This window comes from Globicephala melas, chromosome 5, assembly GCF_963455315.2.
Source record: "Globicephala melas chromosome 5, mGloMel1.2, whole genome shotgun sequence".
Taxonomy (NCBI): Eukaryota; Metazoa; Chordata; class Mammalia; order Artiodactyla; family Delphinidae; genus Globicephala; species Globicephala melas.
This window is the reverse complement of record NC_083318.1, coordinates 114,366,447-114,391,638: the sequence shown is the minus strand read 5'-3', so window position 1 is coordinate 114,391,638 and position 25,192 is coordinate 114,366,447. Positions and strand designations below refer to the sequence as shown.

The following is a 25,192-nucleotide window of genomic DNA, read 5'->3' as shown; positions in this document are numbered from 1 at the left end:
CTTTCTTATTCAATCATCACCTCAACCTTGTGATATGGGAGAAAAATACAGGCTAGCCATTTTGGACGTCTACATGTCTGGCTGATTTCTAATTTCAATATCATTTTACACTCAAAGTAATTTCGTAGCCTCCCTAACCTCTGGAGGGCCTCAGGGCCCAGTGCTCGGAGCCCTTTTCTCCTCTGTCTACCCATTCTTTAGTGATCCCATGGAACCTGATAGCTTAAACTACCATCTATATGCTGAAAATTCCAGCCTAGACCAGAATTCTAGACTCAAAGACAACTCTTCTCTGGATGTCGAAAAGGCATCTCAAACTTAACACGTTCAAGATGGAACTCTGGGTCTGCCCCACATCCCTCTTCCACCAGTAAAATCTGTTTCTCATCCAGTCTAGTAAATGGTAACTCCATCCTTCCAGCCCCTCAGGCCAAACCCCTTGGAATCGCCTTTCATTCCTCCTTCTTTTACATACAAATCCAATTCGTCAGCAAATCCCAGTAGTTCTGCATTCAAACTACAACCAGGATCCGACGCTTCTCACCACTCCACTAGTACCTTTAACCACACCACCCCAGCTTTCGTCTGGATTAAAGGCTCTTAACTGGCTTTCCTGTTTCTCCCTGCTGCACCCTTCCCCCCAGCCAGACCCAGTCCTTTTTCAACATAGCAGCCAAAGTGGGAGCTGAATCTTTTGACTTGTTCACTCAGACCCCTCATGGCTTCCCCTCTCCTTCTGCACAGCGGGCAAGTCCTCACAGCGGGTGGATAAGGTCTTACACGGTATAACCGGCACTCTCCTGTGACCTTTTACCACGCCTCCTAGAACTCTCTTCTCACCCCTTCTGCTCCCTGAACACTGGCCCCTTCCTCTTTCTCCAACTTGCCGAGCACACCGTGGCCTCACGTCCTCTGCCCTCGTTGTTCCCCCTGGTGGGAGCCTCCTTCCTCTCTGTATCATGTGGCTTGCTCCCTCTTCCCTACAGGTCTTTGACCCAAAGCTCTCTTTAAGCCTAAAATGTCCCCACCTCCCTCTGGCCCTCCTTATTCTCCTTTATGGTTTTCTTTTTCTCCACACACTTCCCATCATCTGATGTGCAATATGTCTGAGTGTTTGTCTGTTGGACCCACTAGAAAGGAAGCTGGATAAGGGGGAGTGAGTTTTCGTGTTTTGCTCACTGCTGTGCCACCCTAGGGCCTAGGACAGTGCCTGGTGCATAGTAGGCATGAAATAGACACTTGTTGGATGAACGCATGAATTGAGCAAATGATGTTGGCAAAGCATCTTTCCATTGGCACCGTTTATTCCTGCACATTTCTGCACTCGCTATCAGTTGCAGAGGAGTTGGTTTTCATTATTATTAATATTTAGAAATCTTGCTCTACCAGTACTACAGTACAGTAGTAGTTCTAGCACAGAGAGTAACTAGTACGTAGAGCAAACCTGAAGCAAAGGCAGCTCTGGGAAATGTCACTGCTCCAAAACCATGAGCGTGCTCAGCTTCAGGAGGTGACATTCCAAACGAGCTGGCTTCCTGGAGCCCAGGAATCTTTTGAGTTATGTCCAATTTTAAATTTATTTATTTATTTTGGCTGCATTGGGTCTTTCTTGCTGCCTGCGGGCTTTCTCTAGTTGTGGCGAGCATAGGCTACTCTTCATTGCGGTGCACGGGCTTCTCATTGCGGTGGCTTCTCTTGTTGCGGAGCACAGGCTCTAGGTGCTTGGTCTTCAGTAGTTGTGGCTCGCGGGCTCTAGAGCGCAGGCTCAGCAGTTGTGGTGCACGGGCTCAGTTGCTCCGTGGCACGTGGGATCTTCCCGGACCAGGGCTCAAACTTGTGTCCCCTGCATTGGCAGGCGGATTATTAACCACTGCGCCACCAGGGAAGCCCTATGTCCAATTTTATATCTCCTCCTGCCTCCAGGGTAATTTGTCAAAAACCTACTGCATCCCGCATGGCTTTAAAAAATGGGCAGCTAACTTTAATATCTGGCTGGAATTGTTTGGATAGGTCTATAGACGCGGACAAGGAGGCAGTGGGTGTCACCTCATTCTGCAGCGGTGGAGTCCTTTATTCTTTATTGTAAAGAAGCATGGAGCTGGCTGTCATCAAATCCATGCAAACTGGTTTATAGTGTCTGGTTCAATTAAGGGAATTTCTGGGAAGAGTTATGACCAAATAAATAATGTGAGAGATGCAACTCTGAAACAATAATTGTTATTCATCAATCTCTGTTTGCAAGTAGAGATGGAGAGAGAGAAACTTCAAGTGAAGGAGCTCTCCTGGGTGAGATCCTTCACTTCAAACACAGTAAACAACTGTTGTTCTGTGATGCACATTTTAGTACCGCTAGAGGCAACCTTTCTAAATATTAATAATAATAAACAATCCCCTCCGCAACTGACAGCAGGTGCAGGGATGAACAGAGAGCCCTGGGAGACGGGCTGTGGTCGGCCCTCCTGGATGTGGCGAAGGCCTCCTCAGAAAGGACAAGCTCCAGGACAACAGAATGTGGTCCCCTCACTTCCTGTTTTCAGAAGCACGGAGTGCATATGGCTTCGGGCATGTGAGTTGATTATTAACATGTAAAATGAATCTCTTTAGAGCTCCTTCTAACTATGACACGGTGGTTTTTATTTTGAAAGAAATATGAAACTGCGGAGTTAAAAGCTTCCACCACTAACAATTGACATTTAGAGACGCACAGGGGTAAGGATTCGGTGTATAGTTTGAGGTGCCGCTGTACAATATGTGGGATTTTTTTTTTTTTTTTTTTTTTTTTTGCGGTACACTGGCCTCTCACTGTTGTGGCCTCTCCCGTTGCGGAACACAGGCTTCGGACACATAGGCCCAGCGGCCACGGCTCACGGGCCTAGCCGCTCCGCGGCATGTGCGATCTTCCTGGACCGGGGTACGAACCCGTGTCCCCTCCATCGGCAGGCGGACTCTCAATCACTGCGCCACCAGGGAAGCCCCCAGAGACACCATTCTTTTTTTCTTTTTTTTTGTTTTTTTGTATTTTTTTTGCGGTACGCGGGCCTCTCACCGCCGCGGCCTCTCCCGTTGCGGAGCACAGGCTCCGGACGCGCAGGCCCAGCGGCCACGGCCCACGGGCCCAGCCGCTCTGCGGCATGTGGGATCCTCCCGGATCGGGGCACGAACCCACGTCCCCTGCATCGGCAGGCGGACTCTCAACCACTGCGCCACCAGGGAAGCCCTATGTGGGATTTTTTGTCTCCCTGCCATTGAGCTGTAGGGTAACAACGGTGAGTGAGCTCGGCTACAGTGATGCTGCCGCATGTAAGCCTTGGCCGCTCTTGTTCCTGCTCCAATCCTGAGACCGAGAGAGCAGCAGACGATGCACCACTGGAGCTATTTCTAGAGGACTGGGTGGTGTGATGGAAAGGACTTGGGCTTTGACGTCAGAGACCTGGTTTTCAGTCCTGACAGTGCTACCCACCAGCTACGTGATCGGGTGACCTGACCCGAATACCCTCAGTTTCCACATCTGCTCAAAATGAGGTTAAAATAACTATCTCAAGTGGTAGTTGGAGGTTTCAGTGAGACAGTGCATGTCAAGTACCCAGTACAGTGCCTGGCATAAAGTCGGCATCTCCAAAATGATAGCTATTATTATTATTATGAATAGCATTATGAATCAGTATTGCGGGGTTCAAATTCGGTAGTCTACAGGACTGAGCAGGGAAGGGGTTTGTCACTGAAATCATCAAGGATGAGGTCGGAAGCATTCCTAAAATTTTTGAGAATGGGGACTGCTGAGGACTGCCACGGGAACTGAAACATCTACCTCGGATGCCACGCAAACCTCCATCGGCCTCCATCTGTTTACAACTTCTTGATAAGTGCTTATGATTCTATCTGGCCTGCTGTCCCTTTCGGAGCACTGACTTCTGCAAAGCATGATTCTATTTTGTGTGTTGATGGGTTTTTTTAAAATCTTTCTACAGTATCAATGACACTGTGAGACTTTTGGGGAAAATCATATATATTTCCTTTCATAATGGGTTTTTTAAAAGGATAACTTGCAAATAGTAAGGCATTCTGAAATTGTTTTTAAATATGCTTAAATTCGACCGTCAGCTTGCCAGGAAGACATGGTCTTAAAGGAAGAAAGTCCCCTCTTTTGGAGTGAGTGCTTGGTATGATGGGCACGAAATGGACGGTTTTCTTTTGCTCGGGTTATACCTCGTGAAATACTGGTACACTTCCACATCCAAGCACGGTGGTTTAACCAGACTGGTAAAAAAAAGGACTCAAGAGAACATCTGAAGGCAAAAAATCAGTACAGGTTTTTATCCTTCCTAGACATGACCATGAGGCCATGGAACGAAGTGAGTGATTCCTAGAAATCAGAGTCCAGGCCTACTGAGTCTTTAAGAAAAATGTTTGTTGTTTACCTTTTTATAGTACTTAGTGGTGTGTCATAAGCCTCTATGTCCTAAGCATCTCATTTTGGCTAATGATGAGATAAAAAAGTATCTAAAAGTGGGGCGCACCATGGCTAGGCTAAAGTTAAAAAAAAAAATAAAAAAAAGAAAACCAACAACCGTGGTTGGTACAAACTGGTTCCCACCATCATCACTAAGCACCTATACAAAGTTTGGCCGAATGCTCTGCTAGGTCAAATGCTCGCCTAAAAACCTGGGTGGGTGAGCTAGGTTCTCTGGAAGCTGAGAGGTGATTATGGATGGATGTAATATGGTGGCTCTTACACTTTTGTGTGCATAATACCCTTTTTTTGCGATGTGTTACAATCAGGCTCCAGGGTCTTATTCTTAAAAATTCTGAATCGGTAGGCCTCAGATGAGGCCCCGTAACGTTTTTTTTTTGGAAGCAATTTGCTATATTTTTAAGGGCCACCCTTTGAGAAATGCTGATCTTAGGCTGTCCCTCTGAATGACTCAAGATTCTAAAGCTAACACTTAAGTCTTTCAAAATCAGAAAATTATTGAATGTTAGAACTAGAAGGATCCCAGAGATCATCTAGCCTAGACTTTTCATGTTAGCAACCAAGGGCTGATACAAGAACCTGGGTTTCACAGCATAGGACCTTCCCCAGAACTCTCATTACAGCTCGGCACAGTGGCTAAGAGTCAGACTTCTGGCTTTGCCACTTGAGGTCATGTGACTTGGGCAAGTTGTTTATCACTCTGGACCTCACCTCCCTTGCGGGGGGTGACTGTGGTAGTGAGGTGAGCTGGTGCATGGAAAGGACTGTTGGAACGTGACCTGTACCAGGCTGGTCATGCATAAGCTCCAGATTCTTCCAGCAGATAGAGTACAGTGGCTGAAGAAATTTGAAGGGTAGGTGAAAATTACCTGTACTCCCCACTCCCAGCACCTTGCCAGCAGCTTTGAATGAAAGCCAGCGGCCACAGGTACAGGTATTTTTAGGTTAACACATATTAGCAGTAAAAGTGTCAACTAAAGTCCCAGCTCTGACCTTGCCAGTGCTCTCACTAGCACCTTGCAGGAGAGGGTCTCTCAGAGCAGGATTCAGTAACCCTTACAGTCAGCCTCAGGTGACTACAGGGCCTCCGGACAGAGGCTGAGCACAAAACTGGTAGGGATCAGGCCTTCAGCACAGCCCCGGGGATTGCATACTCAGGACATGGGATTTGCTAAATTCTTCTAGCAAGTGGGAAGTGTGTCTCTTAAGTTTAAAGGCAGGCTACATATCAATGAGGGTCCATTTATTACATTTATCATGCAAGGCAACAAGTCAGAAATTTCATCAATAAAAACCTATTTCTGGGCTTCCCTGGTGGCGCAGTGGTTGAGAGTCCGCCTGCCGATGCAGGGGACGCGGGTTCGTGCCCCGGTCCAGGAAGATCCCATATGCCGTGGAGAGGCTGGGCCCGTGAGCCATGGCCGCTGAGCCTGCGTGTCCGGAGCCTGTGCTCTGCAATGGGAGAGGCCACAACAGTGAGAGGCCCGCATACCGCAAAAAAAAAAAAAAAAAAAAACCTATTTCTGAATTCATTATGCTAATTAGTAAAGTCTCTGGTTGATAGAGATATAGATAACAAAAGCATCTGTTGTAGCTGCCTCTGGAGTATTTTCTTTTTGATAAAATAATAGCTGAACACTCCAGTGAGAATTTTCCATGAGAGCAGTGGGCTGTCCCGGGCGCCGAGGTCTACACTAACCATCAGCATAAAATATTTTCAAGTAAATTACTTCTTGTAACAAGCATTTAGCCTATTAAGTACCCAATTAATCTCCATTGTTATTATTATTACTAATTGAAAACATGTTGAATAGAGAAACAATTTAAAAAGTAAATCAACAAAAGGTATAGAAACTCTGTTATATAAGCTGGATTAATAAAATCTAAATGGAGGTGACCTGACTGCACTTCAAGAATTATTCCAAGTCTCAAATTAGGTCTGGTTCTTACATGGTATCAGAAATTTCGGTTAAAGTTTCGTGAAAAACGGACAGCAGTAGCCGAAGCCTACATGGTAACTATTTGAGAAAGGGGGTAAAATTTCACCAAGCAATACGTGAAGTAGTATTTTTCAGACCTTGGATCACGACCCATTAATGAGTTGCTGAATCAATGTAATGGGTTTTGATCTAGCACTTGGCTAGCAGATGGAATGTATCACGAGAAGTGAGAGTGAATGTTGTTTTGTCAAACTTTTACACACATGCAAATGTTTTCTGGATCACACTGCAAAAGGTATTTCTAAACTGCAGGTTGTGGTTAAAAATGTCTGACCGTCCCCGGCACAGGAAACGTGGAGAAGGAGCGGAAATGTGCGAGCACCAGGGCATCGGTCCTGGTGAACACCGCACACTGCGAACACCTCCTGCGGTATCGTTCAGAAGAATGGTACCTGAGCATCAGGCTAGGAGATCCTCAAAGAGGTTTTAATGTATTTCATTTGATACTTATGCAGAACCTGGGGACTTCCTAAATTTTTATTACGAAGTCTGGATATGCTAGTGATGAAGTTCAGACACCAAATTCAGAATCAAAAATTCAAAACAAAGTAATCTGCAAAGCTCCAAACATAAGTGTATCACTTTGTTTGAGAACTTGCATCTCTCTCTTTCTTTATGTGGATCAGAAAACAGTACAAAAGGACAGACACTACCCAACTTGTTTTCACTATGGTGGTAAATCCTACTGGGCCTTTAATTTCAGTGGCATCTTTAAGACTCTGTCAGATGCCAGATGAATGGATAAAGAAGATGTGTATATATATATATATATATATATATATATATATATATATAATGGAATATTACTCAGCCATAAAAAAGAATGAAATAATGCCATGTGCAGCAACATGGATGACCCTGGAGATTATCATACTAAATGAAGTAAGTCAGACAGAGAAAGACAAACACCATATGATATCACTTATTTGTGGAATCTAAAATATGATATAAATGAACTTGTTTACAAAACAGAAACAGACACACAGACATAGAAAACAATCTTATGGTTACCAAAGGGGAAGTGGGGGAGGGAGGAAAGGATAAATTAGGAGTATGGGATTAACAGATACACACTACTATACATAAAACAGATAAACAACAAGGATCTACGATATAGCACAGGGAACTATATTCAGTATCTTGTAATAACCTATAATGGAAAAGAATCTGAAAAAGAATATATGTATATATATATTGAGTCACTTTGCTGTACACCTGAAACTAACACAACATTGTAAATCAACTATACTTCCATTTAAAAAAAAATCTGTCAGGTGGTAGAGGACCCCATACTGTCTTTCCTTACAGAACTGAAACGCCAAAAGCAAACTGCAGGACAAAAAATATATTTACGCTTATGCCTCAGAGACAAACTTCTATTTTCTGTCTTTACCCAGGACTTCGATTTCTACTTTGATAGTTTGTTGTTAAACAGCATTGTGGTTCTCAGTTTGCAAGAACAGAGTGCAGACACTGATGCCCCTGAAAGGTAAGGGCTGGCCCATCAAGGCACACTTTAACTACAATATAACCTTTTGTTAATAAAGAAAATATAAGGACTGTGTGCCAGTTTATGACGGGCCATAAGGAATATATACATATGGCCACAATTACAGGTAGTGAAGATTTTTAAACTGTCTCATAACTAGCAATGGAATCAGAAGTGATTTTCTTTTTTAAACAATCAATAAAATGATTCAAACCCACACTGAGAGTGTACACTGAGAACACTCAGAATCAGTCTAGCACTTCTGGGTCTTCAAAGAGCTTTCACATCCTATTGTCCAATGCAGCTCTGGAAGCAGGAGACCTGGAATCTAGTCTCTGTTAGTTATATGCCCTGGCATAAATTTTTAGAATTTTTTCTACGCTTCACTTCTTTCTTTGAAAAATAAGATAATAATTACTGATTTGCTAATATTCAAGGTTATTTAGGTAACAAGAGTTAAGGGGTTAAAGGCTTTAAAAAAGTGCTTCCCAATTGTAGGGCAGTTTCATCAAGATAATAGTCTTTATGTGCCAAATAGAATTGCAGAGAAGCTTTAGGGGGAAAGAAAAACAGAAATGCAAACTTTCCTATTTCAATTCCATTTCCTCTGGAGAAAATAACCCAGATGTTATTAAATGATCTTTTCAGCCCAAGCTGCAGGGTAATCCTTTAGCACTCTTGAAAAGCTTCCAAGTAAAATTGAAAATGAGATCCTTTTCAGAGTTTGTGTCTCCTATGAAACTCTTTGGAGAGTATGAAGATAATTTTTAGCCTCTTTAGGAAGATGTAACAGTCATATTTCCTTTCTTGTAATATTGTAACATTATTTATATAGCTGTTCCTTTCAAGAACTCTTTTCCTTTTCACACATAGCAGGGAAACTGTTACCTTATAGAATGGTGGTAATATCAGTCACTGAGCAAAAGACTCATAGGAACTTAAAACTGGAAGGAATCTCAAGTACCATCTCTTCCATCTTCTCATTTTACAGATTTGGAAATTGAGGCTGATAGCAGTTAAGTGATTTGTTCAGCTTTTGGTGAGAGAACTGCAACTTGAATCCCAACTAGAATCAGGTATGTATTCTTTCCACTCTTTCCAGAATCCTATGTCTATCAAAAAGCTATCTGCTTTTTGCTTAACGCATAGTTTCTTATCACAGCTCAGCTGTGTAACTGCAAGCGTAGACTCATAATGAAGTTCAATGTGAGGAAAAGATGCCTTGATTGGTCTTTGTACACAAATGTCTATAAATGGTAAGACCCATAGTGGACTTTTAATACACATTGATCACGACACTCTATTTAAAACTTAAAGAGCATTCTTTCAATTCAGAAAAGCTTTTGGAAACAAACAACTGGTCTCACAACTGATTGCCAGTTGTCAGTTGACATGCTCTAGGAGTATACGCTTTCATTTTGCCATTTGGAAACATGAAAAACTAATATAAACATACACTCACTTAAGGATCTCAAACATCCTTAAACATTCTCTTTCTAGGAATAGTGAGAAAGCTTTCTATATATATTAGAACTCTAGATACCAAAGTGATTTGAACACTCGAGAGAAAAAGATAAATAAAATAAAATACTAATTCCACAGGGTCCCTCGGATCGAACTTCTTTTGTGATGAGCTCTATTGACTGAGTGAGCACTGAACCATTGGTAACTAGGGTGCACGCTGTTCTCCCACCTCTGCTATGTAAAGTGTCTTCTCATCATTATACAAAAATCACCATCAAACTAGAAAACAATTTGGGAGAGTTCATGGCTTTTGGAGCAACCCACAGCCAGTGATGCTGTCTTGACAAAATATAATTATCTCCAACCCTGAGGTGCAACTACAGGAGAGCAGCAAACAAGCCCTGTAGTATTGTTTCAGATGAAGCACAGTGAAAGCGCTGCACTTCCTCCAGGCCTCCGCTTTCTTCCTGAACGAACTCCAGGGAATGGCATCATGTCAGGCTTTCCAGATGGATTATGTGAAGCCATAGCTCAATGTCATTTTCAATAGGAAGCCTCATAATTAAAGGTCAAATAGTCACTTCATCTGCAATCAATCAGTAGAAAAAGTACTAATACGAAGAACTAATCTATCAATGGCAAATGCACTAATAAAAGCAATGAATCAAATTCAGCATGTGTGTAGATGCAAGTACATTGAAGAGACTGAGACAGGGCAAAAGCAAGAACAAAAAAATAAATTTCAAGTGTATGTACAAGAGAACTTTCAGAAGGCTTCTCAAAGCCAGAGTTTTCATCTTTGGTTCATTAGTTACCTGGGTGTCACCGGGCCTGCAATAATTTATTCTTAAATACAAATACTGGATATAATAATAAAAAATGTTATTTCACAGGGCTTTCTTAATGTATTCTATTTGAGATGTTATGTGTGTGTGTGTGTGTTTAAAATCACTAGAAGAAATATTTTGACAGGGATCACAAAAGGGATAGATATATTTTCTACATGCCAAATAGATGCATTTTAATCTGTCGTATTTCATCTTGAAGTAAGAGAAATATAACTCTGAGTGATATTACCTGAAATTTGCCCCCTGCTTTCTGGAATATGAATTCTTCACACTTATTGTGATGTTCTTTCATTGCTATGCAGATGAGAAGTTCCATTAGGATAATTATCGGCCTGTACCTCAGGTCACTGCCAGGCATATCCTCTGTACCAGAGAAGTCAGGTCACCAGTAGAGAGAAACATGAATTGGATCTTGTGAAAACTGATACACTAAATTTACAGGGCTTAACAAGTCCATTCAAGCAACAGGACCCGAACACCCCTTGCTGTATGTAGAAATAAGGGTGCTCCTGGGACAAGGGTGATCCGTGCCATCTCGCTGAGATAAGGAAGCAGCAAAGAGGTCATTTTTATAAATGCTACCTAGGAGATTGCAGGCAGGAAGCCAGGTCTGATCCCAGCATGATAGAATAGCCTAGCTCGAAGTAAAATTCCCTAATCTAAGAGCTACGGAAACTGAGGCCTGGGGATGTCTCAGTGGAAGAGTCAGGATGAGTATTTAGGTCTTGCAATTCCAAGAAAGCATAGGTCTACCATGTTATGGAAATAACTAAGGATTTACACTACGATGGTTACTTAGATACCACATCAGTATTTTATTGGAGGACCCAAGTATCTATTTCATGGGCGAACACTGCAAAAGCAAAATGCAAAAGCAGAAGTCCAAGTTAACCCAAACATTTTTAGCACAACAGCTACTTTTGATCGACGTTCAGAGCACCTGTTTGCCTGAAAATTAGAAAGCATCAAGGACAGAAGGATATGGCTTTGAGATGGAAAAAATGAAAAGAAAAAAAAAAGATAGGATGAGTAGGTATTCTGCTTACAGAAAAGAAAAGAATACTGATCACGGTGCAGTATGCTTCTCGGGTTCACCACCGCCAGCTCCAAGCACAGGAGAAAATCATGGAGAAACAAACACAACCCATTTTGGTTGTCCTGACAAAAGCAAATCCTACAGGGGGGGCAGGTTTGAAAGGCCACTGCAGAAGTGTGGAAGCATATGTGGTGCAGCCAGGACTCAGCATCTGCTCTAACGACACAGGCTCATTTGATCCCTGACTCGTGACCTCTGAGGTGCCTGGCAGCATCCGCCTCTGGCCTCCCTACCTTTGTAACAGCCCCTTCCTTTTCAGGAGACCTGGAGCACCGGGCATCACATCACAACGACCGCATGAAGGAGGAAGTGCAAGATGATTTCTCTGAGGTCAACAGTTAAACCACACCTGTTACATGAACATCTACGGAACCGGGGTCAGGGGACTGGAACCCTGGGAATGGTAATACCGTCATAACCAATACAGTTAATAATAACTAATAACAGCTGCTGCTTTAAGGGTATGTGTTATGTGCCAGGCAGCACACCGAGCTCTCTAGGTGGGCACTCTCATTTCGTCCACAGCAATCCACACACAGCACAACTACTGAACACATTCTGTCATGTACTGACTTGTATTAGGTACAAGTCCTGTGCTGGGTACTTAACACATTTTATCTTTAATCTTTACAGCAGCCTTAAGAATTAAGAAAAAGTAAGAAAATGGCTTACAAAGTGAGAAAGCTGAGGTTCAGGGAGCCTAAGTGATTTGTCCAGGATCACAAAATCAGGACTGGAATGTGGCTTCCAAAAAGCTCTTTCAAATTCTATTTGGTGATGATTATAAAGAAAACCTAACAGTCATAATGCAACGTATGGACAGTATATATATATTTTTTCTTCAAATAAGCTGAACCCCTAGATAGCAATTGCTTCTTTAAGAGTATGTCCAATTTCTAAATCATTTCCCAAACTTTGCAAGACTGAAAATAATTCTATCAGACAAATATGTTTGGGGCTAGTAAAACCATTATGAAATCTCTTTGTTTCCTAGTTTACAGACTGAACTTTAACACGAGCAGACTTAGAGCAATGTCATTCTCTTTAGTCAGTCACACGTCAAAATGTAATGGAATTTTTAAAACTAGTTTTACCACAATGTGCCTACTACCCCAAGGAGTTTGTTAATGATGTATATTTCAATAAAGTTTCTCATTACTTAATGACTTTTAATGACTAAAAACATGGATTCCAGATGTCTTGGACAGGTTATTGGGATAATGTCATTAAACTGGATAAAGCTAAGTAGAAAATAGCACTTTTCTTGATCTATTTTTATCCATTAAATACGTACTTATTTCATTTTAGGTGCTGATCAGATTGAGTTAATGATAACTATGTCGTGTTTCTTTATAGAAATAACATTCTGAAAGGAACTTCAAACTAATGTCAATATCAAACTAGAGTAATAACATTATTTCCACCTTGCTCCAAGCTTCCAGAAAATATAAGGTGACATTTCCCAGGGGTCACTCTAGAGCCTTCCAAAACCAAGTTTGTGCTCATTGCACCCCCTGCCCCCAACTACGCACCCCCAGACTTTTAACATGAACATTCTACATTGAAAATCTTCTATGAGAATCGAAAACATGATTACAAATAAAGTTAAATCCTACACTATTAAATTTAGGCCCTCAAAAATGGGTTCAATCCAGTGATGGTGTTTCAAAGCTATGACCCATCCTCACTTTGCTATTGTTCTTTAGGTCACAGAGTGGAAAATACCCCCATTCCATTTAATTTGAAGAGTTGTTTGAATTTCCAAATCATAAGATGCAATTATCTGAGGGTAATATTAAGTTGGTTTTTACGTCTGTGGGACACTTACCCAATGTGAGGGATTTGTGTGTAGAACAGAACATGACAGCCACAGTGTCTGCTGGTGTGAAACCTGAATTATTCCTAGTGGCAAAAGAAAAAAGTGTTTTACAAATAAAAAGCATATTTAACACATCCTCAATCAAACGTAGTACCTACCTTTGTGCTAACATCCCTTTGATCAGTCCTGGTGACAGAAGTAATTCTATACCCAAATGTACAGAAATGTCCAAATTTCTTTTTAGAGAATAATTTCTGAGTCATTTATCCATGAAAAGGAGACAGTCTTAAAAATGTGTGGTGGAGGTCTTCTAAAATCACATATGTAATCAGCTTGTGGCACAAGACTTTATAAAAATCACGCAGCAAGGAAAGTTAGCTCAGTCACTAGGCTATCACTTGATTTTAACCCAGTGGCTTGAAGAGTTAATGTATTTCAAAAAGGCTTCCCTCAAGGAGCAACACATCCCTTTGGCAGCAAACAACGGCCTTTGAGAAATACACAGTATGAACAAAGGTTTAACATCATATGTTTTTAGTAAAAATAATAAATTACCAATTTTTATCCATTACTATGTATCAGGTATTCCCTTAAGGTCTTTGCATATAAAGACAAAAACCCTATCAGGTAGGCAATACAATATCATTATTTATGGATGAGGAAAGTGAGGCACACAGAAGTTATGTAACCTACCCAGGACCCCATAGCTAGGAAGTGACAGAGCCAGGATTTAAATCAAGTCTGGCTCCTGTGCCCGCGCTTAACTGCCATTGTTTTATTGTTATATAATATGTCAAGGATAAAAAAAATCTTGTGTAGTCAAAATCCATTCAACGTTATGGGGATCAGTACTGGTGAATATCATATTCAGATTTCCTATTTTAGATCATAAAGATTTAGAGAACCAGGAACCAAAAAGGTTAGAAATGTAAGTTTTATTATTGCATCCTTGATATGTTAGAAACTATTCCTTCCTGCACGATCAGTGTTTGAAGATATAGTGAGTCTGTTCATTCCCGCCCTGAACTCAGACAAGAGGGCTAGCAAACGGAAAAATGTTCTAGAACCCGACTGCATGCATATAGTTGTAGATGTAACAATCTAACCAATTGTCAAGTATGTCTAAAGAAAGAGACCCCACCATTTCCCTTAGTAACCTCATCCTTATATACAACTTTCACTGGGAGAAAAAGCTTCCCTCAGCAGATCCCACATCCTGTTTCTTTGTTATATACTCACTGGAGGGGAGCAGGACCCTCTCCTCCACCACCTGCTCCTCTGTACATATGTTAAGAGAATATTTAAATTGCCCTTTAGTCTCCTCTCCTTTGAAAAATCATGTAAGCTCATGCTTCCTAACCAGTCTTACCTGCAGCCTTTTTTTTTTTTTTAATAACATCTTTCCAAATTGAATTTTTGGTGTCTCACCTCAGTTGAAAGAGAAGGAGGGAGGGAGACAGAGAAAGAGAGAGAAAGAAAGAGAGAGAGAGAGAAAGGGAGAGAGAGTCTCTAGAGAGGATGTTTTGGTTCTGAAGGGGAGGATGATCTCAAGCTTGTCAGGGGGGTAGGGGATGATGATGAAGCCTGTAGAGAACTTCTTGGAGGAAATTACAGTTGAGCTAGGCTTTAAAGAACAGGTTTAGACATGCGCAGATGCGGATTTTAGATAAGGGAGAGCAGAACGGAAGCATGCAAGTGCCGGAGGCAGTTGGCAAAGCGCAGACTCTCCAGGGTGACTTGTGTGCAGGGGCACTCGCTCACGTCCAGGAGCGTGGACTCCATAAGATAGGATAAGGGGAACTACTGAAGGACATGGGGCAGTAGAATGGCATGGTCAGACCCGTTCTTAAGGAAGAGTAGTCACACAGCCAAGTATAAGGCTAAGTTGATGAGCCCAGGCAGGGAGCAGAAAGCTATGAGGGCCTGAAGAATCACAGTGAGTACAGGAGCTGGTGGTAAGAGACATGAAGATAGAATTAAAAGAACTTGTCAACTGGTAACTTCTACAAAATATTCCCTCCCAACAGCTTAAGAGCACAGGCAGTGCGGGAAATACACTGGAATTTAAATCCAGACCATCCTTTGGCTTAGATATAAAATGGGGATAATACTGTCTGCCTCTTAGGGTCATTGTGAGGATAAATGCCAATATCTGTTAAGAACTGGGCACATAGCAAGTGTTTAAAAATGCTAGGTTAGGGCTTCCCTGGTGGCGCAGTTGTTGAGAGTCCGCCTGCCGATGCAGGGGACACGGGTTCGTGGCCCGGTCTGGGAAGATCCCACATGCCGCGGAGCGGCTGGGCCCGTGAGCCATGGCCGCTGAGCCTGTGCGTCTGGAGCCTGTGCTCCGCAATGGGAGAGGCCACAACAGTGAGAGGCCCGTGTACCGCAAAAAAAAAAAAAAAAAAAAAAAGCTAGTTTATACTTTTATTGTTATTGTTGCCTTGAGAGAAGAAGAGAGATTGAAGAGAAATTAGAAACTTTGAGAGAAGTATCAAAGCATTAATGGAAATAAGGAATGGAAGAGGAAGCCCAGTAGGGTCTGGGCAGGAGACCCAGGAGTTGAGGTTTAAGTTTACTGAATTTGCAGTAGTGAAGGGGGCTGTGTTTTCAAGAAATCTGGTGAAGAGAAGAAAAGGGCCATGGAGATGAACCTGTTTATACATAGAAAGTGATGATACAGCAGGTAGAAATAATGGACGAAACCACATCCTCAAAGGGGCCTGAGAGGATGAGACTGAGATTAGCCGGAGAGGAGAGTGTCCTACAGTCTGAGAGTCTGTGAGCTGGAAGCAAAAGAAGACAAGGTGAGTGAAAAATACAGAAAATCTTCAGGTGGAGAATAGGAAAGTGGAGGGAATCTACATCAGAGAGTTTACTTTCTGTGCAAAGCGTGAGGCAGTTCATTCATCTACAGAAAAGTCTGAGGGAATACTGAGGCCTGAGAAAAACTTGACATAAGCAGACTGGGGAATATGACCTACGGTCAATTCACAATGAATAAAAGATGTCTCCAGGAATGAATGCCCAGCTGTGATTGTGGAACACGTGGCAGAGCCAGCTGGCCTAGTCTGGGGTCTTTCTCCGTCAATGCTCTGGTGTCAATAACACTGCAAAGGCCTTTGAGGGCTTCGGCTGCCCTTGTTTGTAACCAGTTGCTGCTGCATCTGCATTTAGGCAGTTTGGTTTTCTTCCAAGGGAGTCCGGCAGTACACTTCTTCTTTGGTGAACGCTGTTCTGCTTGACCCATTTCTAATGTGTCTAGATCTCTCTGGCCAAGAAAGCTCTGATTTAATCTGGCGCTGGCTGCCATGTTGGAGCAGCATTTCCAGTGTGGCCAAAGAGGATGTTTGCAAGATATGCTTACTTGTCCTCTGCTCCGGGGTAAGGAGACCGAAGGTAAGCCCACACGAGGAGGTATCTGGCCTGATGTGGGTTGGAACACTGCCCTAGGGTCCTACTGACACAAAGCCCTTCAGTGGGGAGAGAGAATCAGGACGTAAAGATGGAATGTTTGAGGTTAAAAACAATACTCCACCTAAATAGGGCTGACTTATACTCTATGTCTACAGTAACAGACTGTTCCACATCACAGGTCTTGGAGAAGCCAGCAGAGCACGTGCTCACTTAACCTTCCATCCAAGATAAGGAGGAAGAGGATAAGGATGGTGAGTAACCATAGCAGTAAACATTAAAGAAATTTTTTTCTATCACATATATATATATATATATTTTTTTAATTGAAGTATAGTTGATTTGCAGTCAACTTTTTTTTTTTTTTTGCGGTACGTGGGCCTCTCACTGTTGTGGCCTCTCGAATTGCAGAGCACAGGCTCCGGACGCGCAGGCTCAGCGGCCATGGCTCACGGGCCCAGCCGCTCCGCGGCATGTGGGATCTTCCCGGGCCGGGGCACGAACCCGCGTTCCCTGCATCGGCAGGCGGACTCCCAACCACTGCGCCACCAGGGAAGCCCTGCAGTCAACATTTATTGAGCACTTTTCTAAGCACTTTGCATCCAGTTCTTCTTTCTTCATAGAACAGCCTTAAACGGTAACAGTATTTTTGTCTTGTTTTTTCCGAAAAGGGATCTTGAAGCACAGTTGCCTCAAGTCACACAGCTAATAAGGAGGGTGCCCCAATTTGTGAAGACAAGTTTGCCTTCTGAGAAGAACATTATAAAAACTCAAAACCATAACCAAAATCACCACACAATTGTGGATGAGAGCAGCCATCCTGGTAACTAACCCTCCCTCACCCATGCTCTGTTCAGGGGTGGTTAAATGGTGAAAAGTCGTGACAACGCACAGAGAAACAAAGTATCCCATACATTATATTAAGTGGTAATGGCTATAATTATTTTCAGTGATTATCATCTCTACTGTGTCTGCTCACATTCTTGAAAGGAATTGCATTACTATTTATTTTCGAACTCTACCTTATCTCTATTTAATATTGATTTTCTTTTTATCTTGTTTTTATAATTCTTTTGATTACTTTGGCTTCCCTCGAGATGTTTATTTCCTTTTCTTCCCAACTGGTCTTTTTATTCTCTCACAAAGCTTTCATTCAGTGTTTTCCACATAATATTTATTTTGCCTTCCTTTGAGTACCCACAAAGGAAAACATGTCAAAAGGTTTTACTAGCAGAATTACAGAATGTGGAGCAGAAAGGGTCCTCTGAGATAGTCCCGTCTAAGCCCACTGTTTTTACAGGGGGAAACTTCCACGTGAAGTACTTTCCTTTGTTAACCTCTGTACCTGTGTGGCTTTTTTTTTTTTTTAACAGAACATGGTTTAAGAATCTTTACCTGGGCTTCTCATCTTCTTTTTTTTGAAATTTTATTTCATTTTTTTTTATACAGCAGTTTCTTATTAGTTATCTATTTTATACATATTAGTGTATATATGTCAATCCCAATCTCCCAGTTCATCCCATCACCCACCCCCACCCTGCTTTCCCCCCTTGGTGTCCATATGTTTGTTCTCTACATCTGTGTTTCTATTTCTGCTTTGCAAACTGGTTCATCTGTACCATTTTTCTAGATTCTATATATATGCGTTAATATACAATATTTGTTTTTCTCTTTCTGACTTACTTTACTCTGTATGACAGTCTCTAGGTCCATCCATGTCTCTACAAATGACCCAATTTCGTTCCTTTTTATGGTTGAGTAATATTCTATTGTATATATGTACCACACCTTTATCCATTCGTCTGTCGATGGGCATTTAGGTTGCTTCCATGACCTGGCTATAGTAAATAGTGCTGCAATGAACATTGGGCTGCATGTGTCTTTTTGAATTATGGTTTTCTCTGGGTATATGCCCAGTATTGGGATTGCTAGATCATATGGTAATTCTATTTTTAGTTTTTTGAGGAACCTGCATACTGTTCTCCATAGTGGTTGTATCAATTTACATTCCCACCAACAGTGCAAGAGGGTTCCCTTTTCTCCACACCCTCTCCAGCATTTGTGTTTATAGATTTTCTGATGATGCCCATTCTAACTGGTGTGAGGTGATACCTCATTGTAATTTTGATTTGCATTTCTGTAATAGTTAATGATGTTGAGCAGCTTTTCCTGTGCCTCTTGGCCATCTGTATGTCTTCTTTGGAGAAATGTCTATTTAGGTCTTCTGCCCACTTTTTGATTGTTTGTTTTTTTTTTTAATATTGAGCTGCATGAGCTGTTTACATATTTTGGAGATTAATCCTTTGTTGATTCGTTTGCAAATATTTTCTCCCATTCTGAGGGTTGTCTTTTCATCTTGTTTATAGTTTCCTTTGCTGTACAGAAGCTTTTAAGTTTCATTAGGTCCCATTTTTGTCTTTACTCGTTTTAGGAGACCTCGTCTATCACCAGCTGTGTGGCACTAACCAAGTTACCCAGAGCTCTGGCTTAGTCGGCCCATCTCTGAAATGGCTAGGAGACTTCCCAGGAAATAACAATGCTCCTCTTCTCTCCTTCCCTCCCTTTCTCCCTCTCCTGCCCTCCAGGTCACTCTCCTTCCCTCCCAGGACTATGGCCTGAGGCTGAATGAGACATCTGGTTGAAAATGTACTGATAAGGGCTAAACCACCTAATGCAAATATTTATATTTGTTTTCTTCCTTTTCCTTTCTTAATAGTTTCTTTTGTCACTCTAGGGACAATCTAGGTTTCTATTACTCTAGTTATCAATCTACCAAACTATCTTGTATATACTTTTAAAAGGCTCCCAATTACTGCTTTATTTTTCTAAGCTTTTTCAACTTTTTTCTTCTATCTTTGAAGCTTCTGAAAGTTGCAGAAAGCTTAGGTCACTATGGACAGTGGACTCTTGGTTTGATGAATCAACTCCCCATTCCTAGCAACTGTGACAGAGAAACGTCCAAAAGAATATATTGCAAAACTAGAAATGCTAATTCTCTCTCTTCCATAATTAGTTTTTGAAATAACATACGCTACTGTGATATAGCAAATATTTTACAGTAGCTAACATTTCTTGAGCACTTACTATATACTAGGTATTATGCTGAGGGCTTTATGTGCGTATTATTTAATTCTCCAAATGACCCTATGAGATAGGTACTACTACTATCTCCATTTTATCAATGAGGAAACGGACAAAAGTTACAAAGTTATTAAACAGGATTGAAACTTGAGTCTGTCTGACTCCAGAGTTGGAATTTTTAACCCTGATGCTCTTCTGTAGACAGATAAATGAGAACACAGAATAACAACTCTCAAATGTATTTTAAATACTCAAAGTAGAAGAGGCTCCCCTGCCAGACACAATGACATGCTACACAATGGTAACATGTCAGGTCTGTAAACCTAAGAAATATTAACCAGGTAAACAAGTGTTGCAGGGAAGTTGAATTTTCTAGGCTGGGTCTCTCCTGGTTTATGCTAAACTTCCACCATCAGAGGTCAGTGGCATGCTGTACAAAAAAGACAGACTGATTTCTATGCTGAGATTTTTGTCTCTGGATATCTGGATTGGTTTTAGCTTTACTGAATTGGCAAGTAAAAGAAAAGAAAAAACCCACCACAGGCCAATTTCACTAATTTTAAGAAGGAAGGAACAAAAAGTAGGAAAAGAAAAGAACTCAGAGAATAAACCAATGGGTCCTAGTTCTAACTCTTGGTATCTTTGACTAATTTGTGTGTGTGTGTGAACTTGGAGAATCCAGTTATATGCTCTCTACAAATTCCCCAACCAAAACAAGGATTGTGAACATTAAAATTAATTGAAGTAGTTTAGTGCAGTGGAAAAAGCATGGGTAAATTCTTTTGGAAATGTCAAATGGAGATGAATTTCAGTTCTAAGTGCAGTATTTGCCATCTGATTTTGGGTAAGTTACTAAACTACTAAAATCTGATTTTAGGCAAGTCCCTAAACAACTCTAAGTGTGGGTCATCATCTGCAAAGTAGCAACAAAAATGCATAGTAACCTAGTCTTCTGCTGTCAGACTTACACAAAATAACATATGCACAATCTCTAGCACAGTGCCTGGCACAGTGTAGGGTTCAATAAATGTTGGTATTTTTCATTCCTCCAATAAAATCCTCAAGTGCTATGGGGTCTTCCAGCATGAAAACAGAATGTGAAAATCATAAATTTTGTCTAATTGAAACATCTCCAAATTTTAATGGCATATTTTGGGGCTACACAACCACTACCCAGGAGCACGATTACAGCTACTCCATATTCTGTTGTTTACCAAAGAACAGGCACGTCTGGCAGTGGGCCAAGCAAGTTCAAAACACAACAGAACTTTAGTGAAGGCAGAATAGAAGGGCCTCAAAACCACAAGGCTTTATGAAAGCCCAGCCTACTCCATGCTGACAATTCTCACTTCGAATTCAACTAGTTGTGATACTCCCCTCCCCCAGCCCTCCTTCAGCAATCCCAGTAGTGGCTGTTCTGTGCTTTTCAAGGAATTTTTCAGTCACTGACAGTCTGATACGATAGGATGACTGGGTCTGAGGATTACTTCGGCCACAAGGACCAGCAAACAAACAGCCAGCGGAAGGCAAACATCTTTTCGAAGGTGACGTAACAAGCCATTTACAGAAAGAACTTTAAAATAGCTCCTACTCTCAGACTTACCCAATTAAGTCACATTTTCTCTGTGACTTAACGGCTCCAGGCTCTACTCTTACTTCATAAATCACAACCACAAGCCTGGGAAAATGCTTCAAATTACACCAATCAATAAATTTTTATTGACTGTTTACAACTGGCCTCGTGCTATAGCAAGTGCTCTAAGAGCCAAGTGCCTAATGTGAGGCCTGAGCCATCCATGCTCTGACGCTATTTCAGGCCCCATAAACAACGCAGGCCCCTTGCCTTGTGGCAGCTCATTGCCAGCACCTGGCATTCAAGGCCCTCGCAATCTGGCCCAAGCTTACTTTTCCAGTTACTATTATTATTTTTCATTTTCCTCTACTCCTATTGTTCCACCAGGTCTTTGTGTGTGTGTGTGTTTGCATGTCTACATTTGCTTTACTATTTCTTCTTCCAAGAACTCCCTCTTTGCATCTGTGTTTGCTGAATAATTAGCTATTCTTTATGACTCACGTCAAATCCCATCTCCTCCATGGAGTCTTGTTCTACCACTCTCTTTGGGAGTGCCTTCTTCTTTGAATTGACTCCAGGTTGTGTTACTGTCGCACGAAGAGAACACTCAGTTACCAATGCATATATCTAGTCTATAAACTCATACAGGATCAAAATCATTATTTGTGGTATTCACTGTGGTAACGTTCTCCTCCCAAAGGCTTAGGTCATATCTGTTGAATGTATAATACTGGTGGAAGAAGTGAGGCTTTAAGAACAGGAAAGATGAACTAGGACATGGAGACGAATTTTGACATGGGGTCAGCCTAAGCAAGAGACAGAAATGAGAATGCTTGAGGTTCTTCCAGGGAACAGCGAAGATTTTACCTCAACCTAAAGCTTAGATAGTGTGAATGCTAGTAGTGGTTCACTTAGCCCCCCAAAATGAACCTCATTCTGCAGGCACTGGCTGACCATTGAAGGTCTCTGAACAGGAGACCTATTATCAGGACTCTGAGTTATTGGAAGCAGTATGAAATACACAAGAAAAGCTCAGTCTGGAAATGAAGAATAACAGTAAGACATGCATGGCAACAGTCTACGGAGAAAGAGGCAGCGAGAGCCTGAATTAGGCAACGGGCTTGGAAAGCACCGAGGTAGGATCAAGACATTGAAAAAATAATAATGTGAAGGATTCCAGTCTGAGTAACTCCATGGACGGTAGTTCCATTAAAAAATATGAGAGAAAGAGGAAGTACTGGGGAAAAAGATTAATTCCATTTTGAATATTTTGAGTTTAGTGCAGTGGAAAAAGCACGGGTGAGTGTGAGGTCTTGTTAAGACAGTCCGGTGAAGATATCCAAATGGTAAGTGATGAGCAGGGCCAGAGCTCCAGAAAACAGGGCAGTGTAAGGTCTAGGCTTCATCAGCAGGAAGCTGAGAGCTCGAGCCAGCAGAACGGAGGAGGCTGCCTACGCACAAAATGTGAATGATGAAACGAGGGCCAAGAACAGATCCTTCGGTAACTTCTACAACTTGAGGGCGGCAGGAGCAAGATACAACAGTCGGCAGACAGGAGACCAAGTAGAAGCATGTAGGGGCCTGGAAGCCAAGTAAAGAGCATGATTCGTCCATTAGGAAATTAACAACAAGAGATACCAGGTCACTTACCTCGTTGAAAAGATGAATGTTAAAAGCATAAAACTCAGCTGAATGGAACAGACTGAAGAAAAAACAAAAAGATTAAATCTAAATTAGCACTGTAGAATCAGTATCTGTAGCATACTTACTGGTATGCTTCGTTTTATCTGAAACTTATGGGAATTCAAATAGAAATATAAACAAACGAATAAGTGAAACACACACACATTGCTAAACTGACAGAATCATTTAAACTAGTGGGACTCAACTTGTTCTTTTTATTTTATTTTTTCCACGCCTCGCAGCATGCGGGATCTCAGTTCTCCAACCAGGGATCGAACCCGGGCCCCCTGCAGTGAAAGCGCACCTGGGCCCCCGGCAGTGGAAGCGTAGAGTCTTAACCACTGGACTGCCAGGGAAGTCCCTCAACTTGTTCTTAGTGAAGATATCCTCAGATATAACCTTTGATATTTGCTACTCAGGGTAACTCTAAAACCCTCTTTGATTTAAAGTTTGGTTATTTGTTCAATTTCGGAAGAGCTGGTTTGTACTATGAATAATAGCAAATAGCATAAATGTGGTAGCATATAACATATATTTTGGAATGACTCATGTTGATTTTAATAACAAAACATTCTTTGATATTATAATTACCGAAGAAGTCTTTGGTATTACTGGGTAAATAGAACAAAAGGTTAGTTTTGGACCCTAGCAGTTACTTGCATTTTATAGCCTGCTACTTCTTAAAATGAAATGATATTACTTTGGGTATATTTTAATAGAAAACATTATGTAAATAGTCACATTTTAACCAATGCAGCCAATTACTATACTTAGAAAATGACAGTACCATAGATTATAAATCCTACTTTTAATTCACAATAAAGGGTAAGATTAGCTTCAAGTTACAATAAAATAAGTTGGCAAAAAAGTGCTCAATCTAGCATTTGAATTTGACAGATATTATGGCTTCTTTCATCTGGCATCAACTATTGTAAATCAGACATAAAAAACGAAGGAGATTATGTCATAAGTGCATAACTGATGTCTTTCTAGAGAACAGATACATACGATAAAGTCACTGAGTCCGTACATGCAACACAAAAGGAAGTATTCTTTTCTAAGCAAATGAATATTGGCAATGAATTTAGGGACCACAGATGGCTTTGCTTTGCTATTGAGGAGGCTGAGGAGATAGCAAGGGTATCCCACCTTCCAACTTACTTATGAACAGTATGAGAATAAGACTGAATCTATCCAGGTCGATATCTGGGTTCGAGAACGTGTCACAGAAGGTTGTGTAGATTATCACGAGGAGCACGCTGCTGCTGACAGCACCAAAAGGAGGCTTCTTTCTTTCAAGCCAGTCCTTGATGTATCTTCGGACAATCTGAAACACAGAGACCAACAGTTTGCCTCTTTTCAGATGTGGAGGGAGTTGAATTGGGCATTGCAAAGTGATTCTGACAGCAGAAAGACATAAAGGAAAGAGAATAATTTGGAGGATGGCCATAGGGGATTTCAAAGCTTCCCTGCCACACCACTCTTCTCCTGGGGAATTTAACATTTGTAGTGCAACTTCCACTGGTGTCCATAAGGACAGTATATTTTCCACTGCATTCAAATCCATCCTTAATCATGCCAAATGCTCTTTGCTAGCTGTCACTGAGACATGCCCATTAAGCCTCCCCAAAGTTTATCTCTTCTGCTGATCCTAATGGATGTGTGTAATTATCACAGTCCCCTTTGCCTCGATGGACAATTCCAAGTGCAACTTTGGGAATCTTAACAGTCTGACATCTTCAAGAATTTCAAGACAGTAGATAATCGAAAATGATCCATGGAACATATTAATATTTAAAATGCTAGCAATGCACCAGAAGTTTTTAATTAAATTATAACTCATGCTTGAAAAGCAAAAGTGCATGTGTTGTGGGAGTTTAAATAATTCAGACTCTGAATATCTAGAGTTTTTGTGAATCCAAAGACAAATGCCATTTGCATGCTTTTAGAATTCCAGAATTAACACTTAAAAATGAATAAACCTGTCCTAACTTTCCTACAAAAGGATGAGTGAAATATGAAGTTATATGGCAATCCTCTCATATTTTAAAATCAAGTCAGATATTTCAAATAAGGACAGCCTGAACATTGGCGATAACTTTAAGTCTGGATATAAAAGTGAACCACTCTATTTAAAACCTTTGGCTTTTGGAAGAAGCTGAACAAACCCGATAATGAAGACTAGAGTTGAGAGACATTAAGTTTTGAGTCACTCATTATCCTGCATAATTGAACATGAGATTTCACAACAGGC

General features: G+C 41.3%; 1 protein-coding gene across 2 annotated transcripts in view; it reads right to left on the bottom strand.

Annotated features, from left to right (window-relative positions):
• Window positions 1-25,192, bottom strand: part of SLC10A7 (solute carrier family 10 member 7) — a 253,234-nt gene that overhangs the window by 27,056 nt on the left and 200,986 nt on the right. For both annotated transcript variants that reach the window (XM_030878159.3, XM_030878160.3), the window contains 3 exons: window positions 24,100-24,265; window positions 22,906-22,957; window positions 13,197-13,270 (listed from right to left, as the gene is read on the bottom strand). In XM_030878159.3, the coding sequence (XP_030734019.1) occupies window positions 13,197-13,270; window positions 22,906-22,957; window positions 24,100-24,265 (292 nt within the window). The remainder of the gene's footprint in view (window positions 1-13,196; window positions 13,271-22,905; window positions 22,958-24,099; window positions 24,266-25,192) is intronic.